The sequence below is a fragment of the Propithecus coquereli genome, unplaced genomic scaffold (assembly GCF_000956105.1).
Source record: "Propithecus coquereli isolate 6110/MARCELLA unplaced genomic scaffold, Pcoq_1.0 Scaffold3, whole genome shotgun sequence".
NCBI classification, from domain to species: Eukaryota; Metazoa; Chordata; class Mammalia; order Primates; family Indriidae; genus Propithecus; species Propithecus coquereli.
Window position 1 is genome coordinate 5,093,458 of NW_012148618.1, and position 12,629 is coordinate 5,106,086.

Genomic DNA, 12,629 nt, shown 5'->3' on the forward strand with positions numbered 1-12,629 from the left:
GATCCACAATCTTTCACACAAAATCAGACTTTGTACGTCAAAAGGGCTAACAATATTATGCTTAGTATTATTATCAACTTCAGCTACTAAGTACACTGTATTAGGTTCAGTACTATGTGATTTACATACACTATTTCTCTTTATTTTCAGTCTTCCTGAAAGGTAGTTTTCCTTATTTTAACAGATCAAAAAACTGAGTCCCAGTTTAAATATCTTGACTAATATGAAATCATAATATAACCAATGGTTATACAGAGCTTACAATGTGCTAGGCAATTTGTGTGTGCTAGGTGTGTCACAGGTTTAACCCATTTAATTCTAAGAGCAATCTTTTAAGGTAGTACTATTGATATTAAATTCCCATTAAGCAGATGAGGAAACTCAGTTCAGAAAGGTGAGTACCTTGCCCAAGGTCCTGACTCGGCTAGTAAGTGATGGAGACAGGATTCCAACTCTGTCAATCTGGCTTCAGACCCCATGCCCAAAGCACTGCCTTGTTCCCCACTGAAGAGATGACTAGAAAATAGTACCACTCGGTTTCTAATTCAGGCCAATACTCTTTCCACTGCACCATACTGCACCTCATTTGGCAGATGAGAAAACTGAAAACAAGATTAAGTGATTTGTCTGTGGCCACATGACTAGTTGATGGCTGAAAATTAACTTCTTGATGTCTAATTTAATGATCTTCCTATTATCTCAGACTGCTTGGAGTGAAAAGAAAAATATCTAGCTAAGAACAAAAGCAAATGAGAAAAGGCCTCAGGGAAATCAAGTCTAAGACCTTCAAACAATAAAATTCTTCCTTGTCTCTTTTCTGTGCCATTCACTGTAATGGACCTCTGTCCCCCCAGTACCAGCTGATGTCTGGCCCCTGGGATCAGGGACTGACACGGGAGGGAGAAACAGTGACGTGAGTGGGGAGCTTCTGGGAGAGGTGGCCCTCACCATGCACATCTAGTGTTCTAGGTTTCGGCCACACTCTGTGTATGTGTCTGTGTTGTGTATGTTTATGTGGAAAATGACATGCCTATAGGTGGGCCTTTTGGAAAATGTTATTTTTTCAAAAAAGGTTTTTTAAAAAAAGGTTCTGTGAAAAACTGAGCTTGGAGGGTGTGATGTTTGGTTGTATGTCAACTTGGCCAGGCCATAGTGACTGGTTCTTTAACCAAACACCAATATAGGTTTTGATGTGAAGGTATTTTGTAGATATAATTAACATCTACTTTTCAGTCTGGCACTGAGCAGTTCTTCAGATCATGTCTGGTGGCTCCATGAATTATAACAGAGAACATGGCAGCCCAGAGGGAATGGACCCTGATGGGTGTAAGTGATAGCAACTGGAATGAGATTGTTGATAACTTTCAGGATATGAATTTAAAGGAGTCTCTTCTCCAGGGTATCTATGCTTATGGTTTTGAGACGCCTTCAGCTATTCAGAAGACAGCTCTTATTCCTTGTATTAAAGATACAAAAGGTATAATTCTGGAACTTGGAGACTATATGGGAGCAACTTGTCAGGCTTGCATTGGTAGAACAAACATTTGAAATGAAATGCAAAACAATGCATGCTGAAGCACCGGATATTGCTGTTGGTACACCAGGGAGTGTCTGACATGTTAAAGAGAAGATACCTTTCTCCCAAATGGATCAAAATGTTTGTTTTGGATGAAGCAGATGAAATGTTGAGCTGAGGGTGTAAGGATCAAACCTATGAAATTTTCCAAAAATTAAATGCAAGTATTCAGATTGTGTTGCTTTCTGCCACAATGCCAACTGATGTGTTGGAAGTGACCCCAAAATTCCTGAGAGATCTAATTTGAATTCTGGTGAAAAAGGAGGAATTGACCTCTGAAGAAATCCAACAGTTTTATATTAATGTTGAAAGAGAGAAATGGAAATTGGACACACTTTGTGACTTGTTAGAGACACTGAGCATTATGCAGGCTATAATTTTTCTCAATTCAAGGCACAAGGTGGACTGGCTCACGGAGACAATGCACACCAGGGGATTCACAGTTTCTGCTCTGCATGGTGACACGGACCAGAAGGGAAGAGACGTTCCCGTGAGGGAATGCTGATCAGGATCAAGCTATGTTCTGATCACTACTGACTTGCTGGCTTGTGGGACTGAAGCGCAACAAGTATCTTTTGTTATAAACTATTAATATGTTGAAATATCATGATCTAACTACCAACCATGAAAACTATATTCACAGAATTGGAAGAGGGGGTCAAATTGGGAGGAAAGGTTTGGCTATAAACTTGGTTGCTGAAGAAGACAGGAGGATTCTTTGAGAGACTTTCTACAATACTACAGTGGAGGAAATGCTCATGAATGTGGCTGACCTTATTCAATTCCCGGGAGGAGACAGTTTCAAAAGCAGTGCTCACTGGTGCTGAATAGGAGATCACAACGTGCATTGTGCTTCTTTCTTTTGGGAATATTTGAATCTTGTCTCAATGCTCACAATGGATCAGAAATACAGATTTTGACAGCAAAGCAACAGACATTAGTCATGAGCTTTTGTAAGGAAAGTCATTGGCTTTATCCTCTTTAGTGTTAGACTGTCGGGGTGGGTAGAAAGGATGGGGTCTGTAAAATCTTTCTTAGAAATTTATATCCTAGTTTTGTAGAAATGGTTGTATTAGATGTTCTCTATCATTTAATAATATACTTGTGGACTGAAAAATGTAAGTGCTATATAAAATCAGCCAATTATGTTAAACTAGAATGTCTGCCTTTATTGTGTTTGCCATTACCTTAAGTAGAAAGGCCTTTAAAATTGATTTTTTGGAAGGTATTTGAGTGCATTTTGTTTGGTATTGTATTTATTCAATAAAGTATCTAATTAGTGCTAAGTGTGAACTGGACTTGCCACAGCAAGCAATCATATCCTGAATAGGGTTAAATCCCCAATAAAATTCTGTATTCACTCAAGTATTTGATCATACACTAGTCTCTATGTTGCTGTGAAGGCATTTTGCAAATGTGATCAACATCTATAACCAGTTGACTTTAAGTAAAGGTGATTACCCTTGATAACTGGGATGTGCCTCATCCAACTAGATCATGGCCTTAAGAACAACAACTGAAGTCTCCTGGAGAGGAAGAAACCCTCTCTTGAGACTACAGCATTAACTCCTGCATGAGTTTCCAGCCTGCTGATCTTACCTACAGATTTTAGACTCGCTAGCCCCCACAAGTGCATGAGCCAATTTCTTAAAAGAAATCTCTACCTATCAGTCTATATATCCACCCATCAACCCACCAATCTTACTGGCTTTGTTTCTTTGGAGGACCCTGACTGACACAGAGGTCTTGCCGGGACTGCAAAGTACTGCAAGAATGCCGAGACATAGAGATCCTGAAAACCAGAAACAGCCTGAAAATGGAGAAACGTTTGGCAGAAGAGGTGATGTTACATGCCGCCACACAGGTAGGTAGGTAGGTACCAGAGCAAACATTCCCCTCTGCCATGGGTCACAGCGGACAGTCACAACAATCTCGTACAGTCAGGACTGAAAGGGGTGGATGTGCTCACTGTGTAATGTGGGCCCAAGCACCTGTGAGTCCTCGTAGCAATCAAATGACAGCTGGAGAAAATAACATGCACTCAGATTTCCAGGAATTAACAACAACAACAAAAACAAAAAGGGTGTCCTGTGAGTATTAGGAGACCCTCTTTGGCCAGCACTGACAGTGAGCTACAGGCCTCCCAGAGTTCCTAGACAACACGGACAGGCAAGAGCACTGCTAATTCTGCAGAATGCTCTAGGTTCCTACTTCAGTGTTTCCTGGGCTGGAGGAGAGTTATATTTTAAACCTGATCTGCTCCCTGTTTGAAAAATAAATGTGTCCTTTCACATTCCTTCTTCATCACCATCTCCCAGCAGCCCCTTCCCTTAAATGACTGCTTGGGAGGCCACATGGGGGAAGGGACAGGGCAGGCAATCAGTCTCACCTTGGCTTCTGAAGTGGGTTCCAAGAAGCACAGGCGATTGCCAAGTCCCTCGGCAGCCAGGCAGAACTTCCTCTGCTCCTTGTGAACGGTGGCAATGCACTGGAGTACCACTTCATCTTCCTGCCAGGAGAAGAGAGACACGTGTGAGTTCCAAGTCACCTTGCTGTACCTGAATCAGGTAAGCTGCCAACCCTAATGACAGGCACATGCCTCCCCTTTTTTTCCCACCTGATTAGGGAAAGAGTTTTTTATTCACAAGGGATCATTGAGCATAGACCATGAGTCGGAACTCTACTCAATTCTGGGGTGAGGCCAGTGGGGGCAAGTACACGGAATGGACATGTACATACACATACACACGTGGCACAGGCCTCACTCCTGAGAGCTACACCATGCACACGACCTAGGCGAGCAACTGATTTCAACACTTGGTTGAAAATGAAAGTACATCTATGAAATCTCTCCAAATATAGAATAAAAGAGTAAGAAGTGATCGAGGGGAACAGAGAATATAGAAGATATCAGAGCAAAGTGGGGTGAGTGGAGGCAAAGTCCATTGGTGTTGGGCTGTAGAAGAGGCACTAGACATGTCTCCCTGGGGGAAGGGAGCGTATGTAGTGGGCAAGATGTTTGCCGGAGATGATGGAAGGAGATGAGCTTTAGACTTTTAGACCCACAGGAAAGGAAGACTGAAAGAAGCCTTAAAGATCCAGATTTGAAGGAGGAATTAAGAGTTAAGCAGAAGAGACATCCTAATTCCCACGGAGTGGACCTCCCCCTACATATCATTCTCAAAAGCAGCCCTCCTAAAATTTCAGAGGCCTTGAGAAAGAGACAGACCTCCATTTATGCCAACAGACTCCCTTCCGGCACAACCCTCCCTGAGGCTGAGAGGAAAACGTTTTCCTCACCAATTCTTCCAGGCTTGCTCCACCAGTCTGTCAGCCCACGCTATTCCTCACCGCCTGACTTTGGATTTACAGGTGTGGTTAAGCAACAGAAGTAACTACAGGGGAGAGCCAGCTGGAGCTCCCTCCTCAGCACGCGCTCATCTATTCCACTGTCCTACCGCCAGGCCCCCTGAGCGGCAGTGATCGTCTTGGAGAGGTGGAAAGGCAGATTGAGTAGGAATGGTTTTTCTTAAACTGTGTCTGGGATGTGCCTGTCAAACCAAAACATAAAATCCTTCCACCTGGTGGGAGTGTAAAGAGATTCACTAGTAACAGACCTCCCTAAAGACGTGTGCCGGTACCCAGAGATAGGTGAGGGGCTTCAGGGAAATGGGAGAAGCTACAAATCACAGATGTATGAAAAGAAGACTGGGAAAAAATAGCTGCACAGTTTTGCTAGCACTTAAATGTCACTTCATTATCAGATTGAGTCAGTAATAAGTTCAGGAGCCTCTGCTTACCCTGGAGTCAGAATTCATGGTCTTCGTTTTAGTTGAGACTGAAGAAACTCCAGAATATCACTGCTCTTAAAACATGGGTCAGTGACATATCTGAAAAGAACGAAGTTTTTCCTCTGGGGGAGTTTCCCCTAGATCCTATATTAACCAGGGGTGATGTGAGTCCCCTAAAAGGCACTGGCAGTAGGGAAGAGCTCTCAGTGGTCTTAGCGCTGACATGTGCTGCTTGTGTGAGGAAGCAGGGGGTCAGTAACGCAAGAGGTAGTACTCAGAACACGCAACTCTTGTTCAAAATGCCAGGAGCACCCCCCCATTGAGAAATATTTAAGTATCTCGTGCCCCCACACAATTCACGAGTAAAAACAAACAGAACCCCCAAAACTAACAAAAAAAAAATCTCAGGCATTTGGAAATCATAAACGTGTGATTAAGGACCAGATTTTTCATCAACTGGTGAAAACTGACAAAGTTTTTCCTTTCATGTGTGTCTTTGAGGTTCTCTTTCCAAGATTTCATTTACCTTTTCCTTTCTACCCCAAGGTTCCCAAACCACCTTGGCTTAACCTTGCACTAGCTGCCTTGTGATCTCTCTATTTGTCTTCTGAAATTTCCCTGTTCTGTAATTCACATCCTTATAACCCAGGCTACCAAGAAGCTAACGCAATAAGTGAGCCTGTCCTGAGTTAATTAATAACCATTTGCTGAATAGTGGCCCTGCACCAGCACATTCCTAGGCTGGCGTTCTGGGTGATGCACATATGGGCGTGGGACTCTGGGCCAAACTGACGCTTCTCTAAACACTTTTTTACTTTTTTTCCACGTTCTGTTTGGAACCTTCTGTTCAACAGTGCTGACCTGGCTGCAGACACCACCTGGAGTGGCAGCTGCACCTGCCTCTGCTCCACACAGCAGCTATTATCTCCATAAACCATGAGTAGACAGACATCTGGAGCCTTTTGAGTGCTTGACACTGAAATCTTTGCACAGAATTCCATTTGGAATTATGAGATGAGTCAATTCAACTCATCTTATTACTTCTCTCCCTCCCTAGTAAAATACAGAGCACAAGCCCTCCAATTACTAGCTTTCATCATCCCCATACTGATTTGCATTTTCTACCCTCTAACTTATTCTCCCACTTCCTTTCTCACTTTGCTTTCCATCAGATCTGGGATCGCCCAAGGATGCCATTTCCCAGGAAGCCTCTTTTTCAAAGGTTGCAAATTCTTTCACATTTCGAATCTCCTCTCCCTAAAAGCTTACATTCTCCTCACATGCCCCAATGCCAAATTTGGACTATGACTCTTCTACCCATGTGTCAAAACCCGTGACTTTTGAGGTACGTGATAGTCACTCTTCACATTCTCTTTGACAGTCTTTGGACATCCTAATTAATTCTCCCATCATTTATCTGACTCAATGATAACCAGTAAATCTGATAAAATTTCTTGTGTGAATTCTACATACATGCATTGACTACCTTCCAGTGACAGAATACCATGAGGCACGCAGGTCTGGTAAAGCAAGACCCATCAATACTGTAATGATGGAGCTGAGGGCTGAAGGGAAAGCTCACGGTGCTCCTCCGCTCTGCTTTATCTGGCATCCCAAGTCACTTTAGGGTTTATGTGGACATCTGTTCAAAACGAACATCTTGACATAATCATTTCTATTCTGAGTAACACACTATGATGAACGTTCCATGCCATAACCTAGAATGATTCCATTTCTAAAATCCAAAACTAGACTATCCCACTCTACGAACCCAATCTCCTCTCTTTCTTGCTTTCTCATTCCCTTACTTTCACTAGATTTCCTTAGCTTTATCAAGATTTCCAGTTCCTAGAAGGTGCTCTTGTCCCCATTATTTCCTCTGCCTCAGGCAGGAGAATCGTTGATTTTTTGATAGAGAAAATATCGCAACTCTGGGGTTTTCGGCCACTATAAATTTATGGTTTCCTGGAAACTTATTTTCAGCTTGTTTCAACTCTGATCTCACTGGAACAAGACCATAAAAATTTCCCCTAGGACTGTTGTAGGACTTGCAACAGGTTTAACTCAGTCAATATCAAATACCTATACCTCCCTTCTCCAAGAGAAAGAGAAACAAAATAAAGAGAAGTGCTAAGTTGGAGGGCACGATAATCAGTAATGGTAGTGGTAGTGAGGAATAGTAAGACTTGTCAAACTCTGTCTCTGTTTTTAAGGGTAAGAGTATGAATCTCTTAAGTCCCCAGGAAATAATATCTTCAAGATCACATAAAGGTTTCCTGCTTCATACCAAATAAGTCAAAATGTCTCCACCTAGATTTTAAGGTGCCCCTACAGTTGAGTTCTACCTGACACCCCTAGCTTTTTCTCTCCTCATTCCTACTGCCTTATTATCTCCCAGATAAGTCATATCCAGGCTCCCTGAAATGCTCCCTCTTGAAACCCTTCGCTTCCTGTACTCAACTCTGTATTCTCCCAGTGCTCCGACCTTTCTGATGGATCCTTTCCATCTCCATTTTCTCCTGCCACCCCCAAACACAGGGCTTGTCCAATGATTGGTCTTTGCTATTTTCTCTTGGCAATCTCATCCATTCTTCAGGCTTCCAGCTTTATTTCTGAGGAGCTGTTATGTACTCCCTACCTCCAGTCTGGTGGCACTCTAGGGTTCCAAACCTTCACCTATTTTTAACTTTATCCATGGACTTACCAACACCTCAAGCCAACATGTCCCAATGCATTCAAAGGCTTCCTTTTCAGTCTACCTATCCTTTTATAGTCTCCAAACTTGTTAATGGCATGTCCAACCTCTGGGCAACCCAGGTTTGAACATCATTATCTTGTATCTCCGAGTACTCTCTCTCCTGTCCTCTAGCAAATGGGCCAGTGGGAAGCGAGACTGGAGGTCTAGTGATTAAGACAAGGCTGTTAGAATACCCAGAACATCCTTCCCTGGTCTGTCACCAGATCAATAGCTCTGTCCTCATCATTTTCCTGTGGAAACTCCTCAATGGCTCTCTCTCTCTACCACGCGCAACACAAATACAAACTTCCTGAACCAGCATCTGAGGACTTCCGCATTCCTGAACTATTTTCCCAACTTCTTCCCCATAGGGTTCCTTGGGCTTCTGTACCTGCATGCCTTTATTCATGCTATCTCTAATATTAAAGCTGCCCTGATTTGTCCTATTTTTCCATGTTCGTATATTACCTACCCATTCAAGCTTAACTCAAATATCACATTCTCTTATAAAGCCCAAGTAATCTCTCCTCTCTCTGAATTTCCATAGCAATATCACCATATTCGTTCCATTATAATTATTTACATGCATGCCTTATCCCCAACTATATGTTTAAAAATGGCTCACAGTTACTGATCCTGTGTGACAGGCACCGTGCCTTATGCACAATAACCCATTTAAGCTTCACATCAACATTGTGATGTAGGCATCACCGCTGTGTCCGTGTTACAAATGAGGAAGTCCTGTGTAGAGCTGTTAAGTAACTTGCCTAAGGTTTCAGGGTGGCCAGGGGCAGAGCCTGGTATGCAATCAGGCAGTCTGTGTCCATGCTCTCTCTTCTGCTTCCAGCTGACTCTGTACCCCTTGAAGGCAGGACTCACATCTGATTCATGTTCATACCCATCATCATACTCACTAGCATATTACGCACCCAATTATAATTTATAGGATGAGTGTGTTTTTACCTTGTAAACCTAGTTAGCTATAAACTCTATTAGAGCAGAAAACTTCTGCTGCCCCATCCATGCTAGAAACATAATGTGTTTGGGAAAAACATGTTAATTAATTAAGATATGGAATCAGATTAAAAGAAGAGATTTCCCTACTCTCACTCTCATAACAGTAATCATTGTAGAAAGGGTCACTGTTTCATTGATGAGTCAGAGCTCAATAATCTAATGAAAAGAGAACAGATGTTGACTAAAAAAAAAAAAAAATTAATAATGAGGCTTCGGGGTCCATTTCAAAAGTGTTTCACTTCTGCTTCTTAATTTTTATTATTGATAACATTATCAACTATTCATTATTTCTATACCAGACACCATGCTGACATTTTATTCTAGATTATTTGATTTAACCTTCACAACACAACTACTTTAAAAATGAGGAAACCAAAGCTCAGAGGAGTTAGGTAATTTTTTTTTTTGAGACAGTCTCACTCTTTTGCCCGGGCTAGAGTGAGTGCCGTGGTGTCATCCTAGCTCACAGCAACCTCACACTCCTGGGCTCAAGCGATCCTTCTGTCTCAGCCTTCCGAGTAGCTGGGACTACAGGCATGCACCACCATGCCCGGCTAATTTTTCTATATATTTTTAGTTGTCCAATTAATTTCTTTCTATTTTTAGTAGAGACGGGGTCTCGCTCTTGCTCAGGCTGGTTTCGAACTCCTGAGCTCAAACAATCCGCCCGCCTCGGCCTCCCAGAGAGCTAGGATTACAGGCGTGAGCCACCGCGCCCGGCCGAGTTAGGTAATTTTAATAACAGTGACTATTTAACGAATAGTCATTATGTGCCACCATGTTACAATATTTCAGTTTAATCCTTTCAACCACCCCTTAAGGTAAGTGCTAATATGCTAGCTATTTGGTAGGTAAAGCAGCTGAGGCACAGAAAGGTTAAGTAACTTGCCCAATGCCATCCAGCTTGTAAGTGACAGATCCAGACCTTGAGCCTAGGACTGTTGGAATCGGGAGTCTGTCCTCTTTGCCACGGTGCCAAACTGGCTCTCATCCCACAAGAGACTAACCTTAGCAGCAGGTCTGAATTCATGTCTTCCTGATTCTAAGGCCCATAGTGAGGGTGTTGATAAAAATAGATAGCACCCCACCCATGGTCAAACAACATTGAAAAGTCACCAAATCCCAGAGCACAATGCCAGAGACAGCAGCCAGAGCACTAAAAAAATAAGAAAATAAAATCTCTCTATTCCCAATGACTATAACACTGGAAGGAATGAATATCAACCCAAAACTTGCAGCAAAGGGAGAAACATAATTAAAATCCCAAGTGTGTCATGTGTCAGCATCCCTCTGAGCTATGCAGTTCACACATGCCAGACACAGACTAAGCTCGTGGTGGTGTTGAGTGATTGTTCCTGAACAAGGATATACAGGCTTTGGCTCTCTTTGCTTAGATTTCGCATTGTCACAGGTCATCTCTGACAAAGTAAAGTTCTTCCTGTACTCCTCCAGCCAGAGAACTTTGAACCCGAAAGTAAATGGAGCTTGCTGAGTCCATCCTTATTGCTTTCTTTCTCACCCACCCTGGCTTGCAGTACAAGGGCCAGAACAATAGAGTGCCAATGTTTGCCATCTCTGAGCTGATGGCTGGGGTACCTTGGCTCTCCCTCTTCTCTCTGGGTCACTCGTGAAGAACTCTCTGGGACAAAACAAAATGGCTGGCAGCCCTATTTAAGGCAGATCATCAGGTAGCTGATGACAACCCTATAGTTAGATCTGCACATCACTGGTACCGAGAGGCTCATGACCAGGAGCACGTGGGACACAGTGCCATCCAGAAGATCTTGTGGTTCGCATTTAAGTAACGATATTACTACAGAGGAAAATCCACAGCCACTTACTTCTTTTAAAGGGAAGATGTGTCCTACCCACTCATCGTGAACATCAGGCACTATTTTAGGGAACTGGTAAAGTTAGAGCTCCTTACTAAATATGTACAAAGACTTGGGTGGGAGCTCATTCTAAGGCTTTACCAAAAAGCTTCTCTTAAATGAAAAATAAATGAGCATTTTGGAATGATGAGATCATTCACAGATTATTTCACAAGGATTAATGGCATTTGTATGTTCTAAATATCATTCATTTTGACTATTTGCTTTCTTCAATTCTAAGGTCTTTGGGGACAAGAGCCTCTCATTTAACTGTGAATCTTCAGTGTCTAACGTAGTTCCTGGTACTGAATAGAAAAGCACAAATACTTGTGAATTCAACGACAAAACAGTATATCTGAAAGGAACTGATCATATTAACGAAAATGCTTATGAATAAAAATTACAAAATAAAGATCCTTCTTAAAGGGATCTATGATACCCTGTTTCCACAATGGCCCTATGAGACAGAAATATTATTAATCTCATTTTTCACAAATTATGAAAATAAAGGTTACAGATTGAAGGAAGTTGAAAACTAGTCCAACTCTCAGAGGCTGCGGTTACGTTGTTTCTCCAGTGACAGCATTTCTAGGTTTTAGTTGTTATAATTATCTGTTTTGGTTTTAGTTTGACTATCCCTCTTCGTACTTTTTATTGTTTTAGAATCTGTCAAAAATTAGTGACAGCTACCCATCTCCATCTCTGGTTTTTTACTACCTATTGTCTGTTGCAAAATGCAACCTGTTTTTCACTCACCTCTCTTCTCCACACAGTAGCCAGGAACAGTCTTTTAAAACCTGAGGTCATGTCATTCCACTACTCACAACATTCCAAGATCTTTCTGTCTTACTTAAGGAAAAGGCAAAATTCTTACAGTGGCCTACAAGGTCTTAAAGATATGCTCACCTTGAAATATAAATCACAGCCACAATGAGATAACACCTCATACCTGTTCAGGTGGCTATTACCAAAAAGACAAAAGATGCCAAGTGTTGGTGAGGATGTGGGGAAAAGGGTGTACACTGGGAACACTCCCTGGGTGGGAATGTAAACTGGTACAGCCACTATGGAAAACAGTATGGAGGTTCCTCAAAAATTAAAAATAGAACTACCAAATGATCTAGTAATTCTGCTTCCGTGCATATATATCTGAAGGATATAAAATTAGTATCTCAAAGAGATATCTACACTCCTATGTTCACTGTAGCATATTTACAATAGCCAAGATATGGAAACAACCTAAATGTCCATGGACAGATGAATGAATAAAGAAAATGTGACACACACACAATAAAATATCACGTAGCCTTAAAAGAGAAGGAAACCCTGCCATTTGCAGTAACATGGATGAATCTGGAGGACATTATGCTAAGTGAAATAAACCACACACAGAAAGACAACGACCACATCATCTCACTCTTTGTGGAATCCAAAATAGTCAAACGCACAGAAGCACAGAATAGAATGGTGGTTGCCAGAGAGTGAGGAGATGGGAGAATGGGGAGAGGCTGGTGAAAGGATAAAAAGTTTCAGTTACACAAGATGAGTGAGTTCTGGAGATCTAGTGTACAGCATGGTCACTTTACTTAACAATACTGTATTGTGTACTTGAAATTTGCTAAGAAAGTAGATCTTGA

General features: G+C 42.0%; 1 protein-coding gene and 1 pseudogene across 2 annotated transcripts in view; one reads left to right on the forward strand and one right to left on the reverse strand.

The window, feature by feature from the left end:
* RYR3 (ryanodine receptor 3) overlaps positions 1-4,173 on the reverse strand; it is a 393,465-nt gene extending 389,292 nt beyond the window's left edge. The window contains exons 1-2 of the mRNA XM_012649115.1: positions 4,135-4,173; positions 3,966-4,085 (exon numbers count right to left, since the gene is read on the reverse strand). Of these exons, the coding sequence (XP_012504569.1) occupies positions 3,966-4,085; positions 4,135-4,173 (159 nt within the window). The remainder of the gene's footprint in view (positions 1-3,965; positions 4,086-4,134) is intronic.
* On the forward strand, positions 1,308-2,403 carry LOC105814140 (annotated as a pseudogene). The gene has a single exon (XR_001137689.1). The product of XR_001137689.1 is annotated as a eukaryotic initiation factor 4A-II pseudogene (transcript).
* Positions 4,174-12,629: the final 8,456 nt, after the last annotated feature.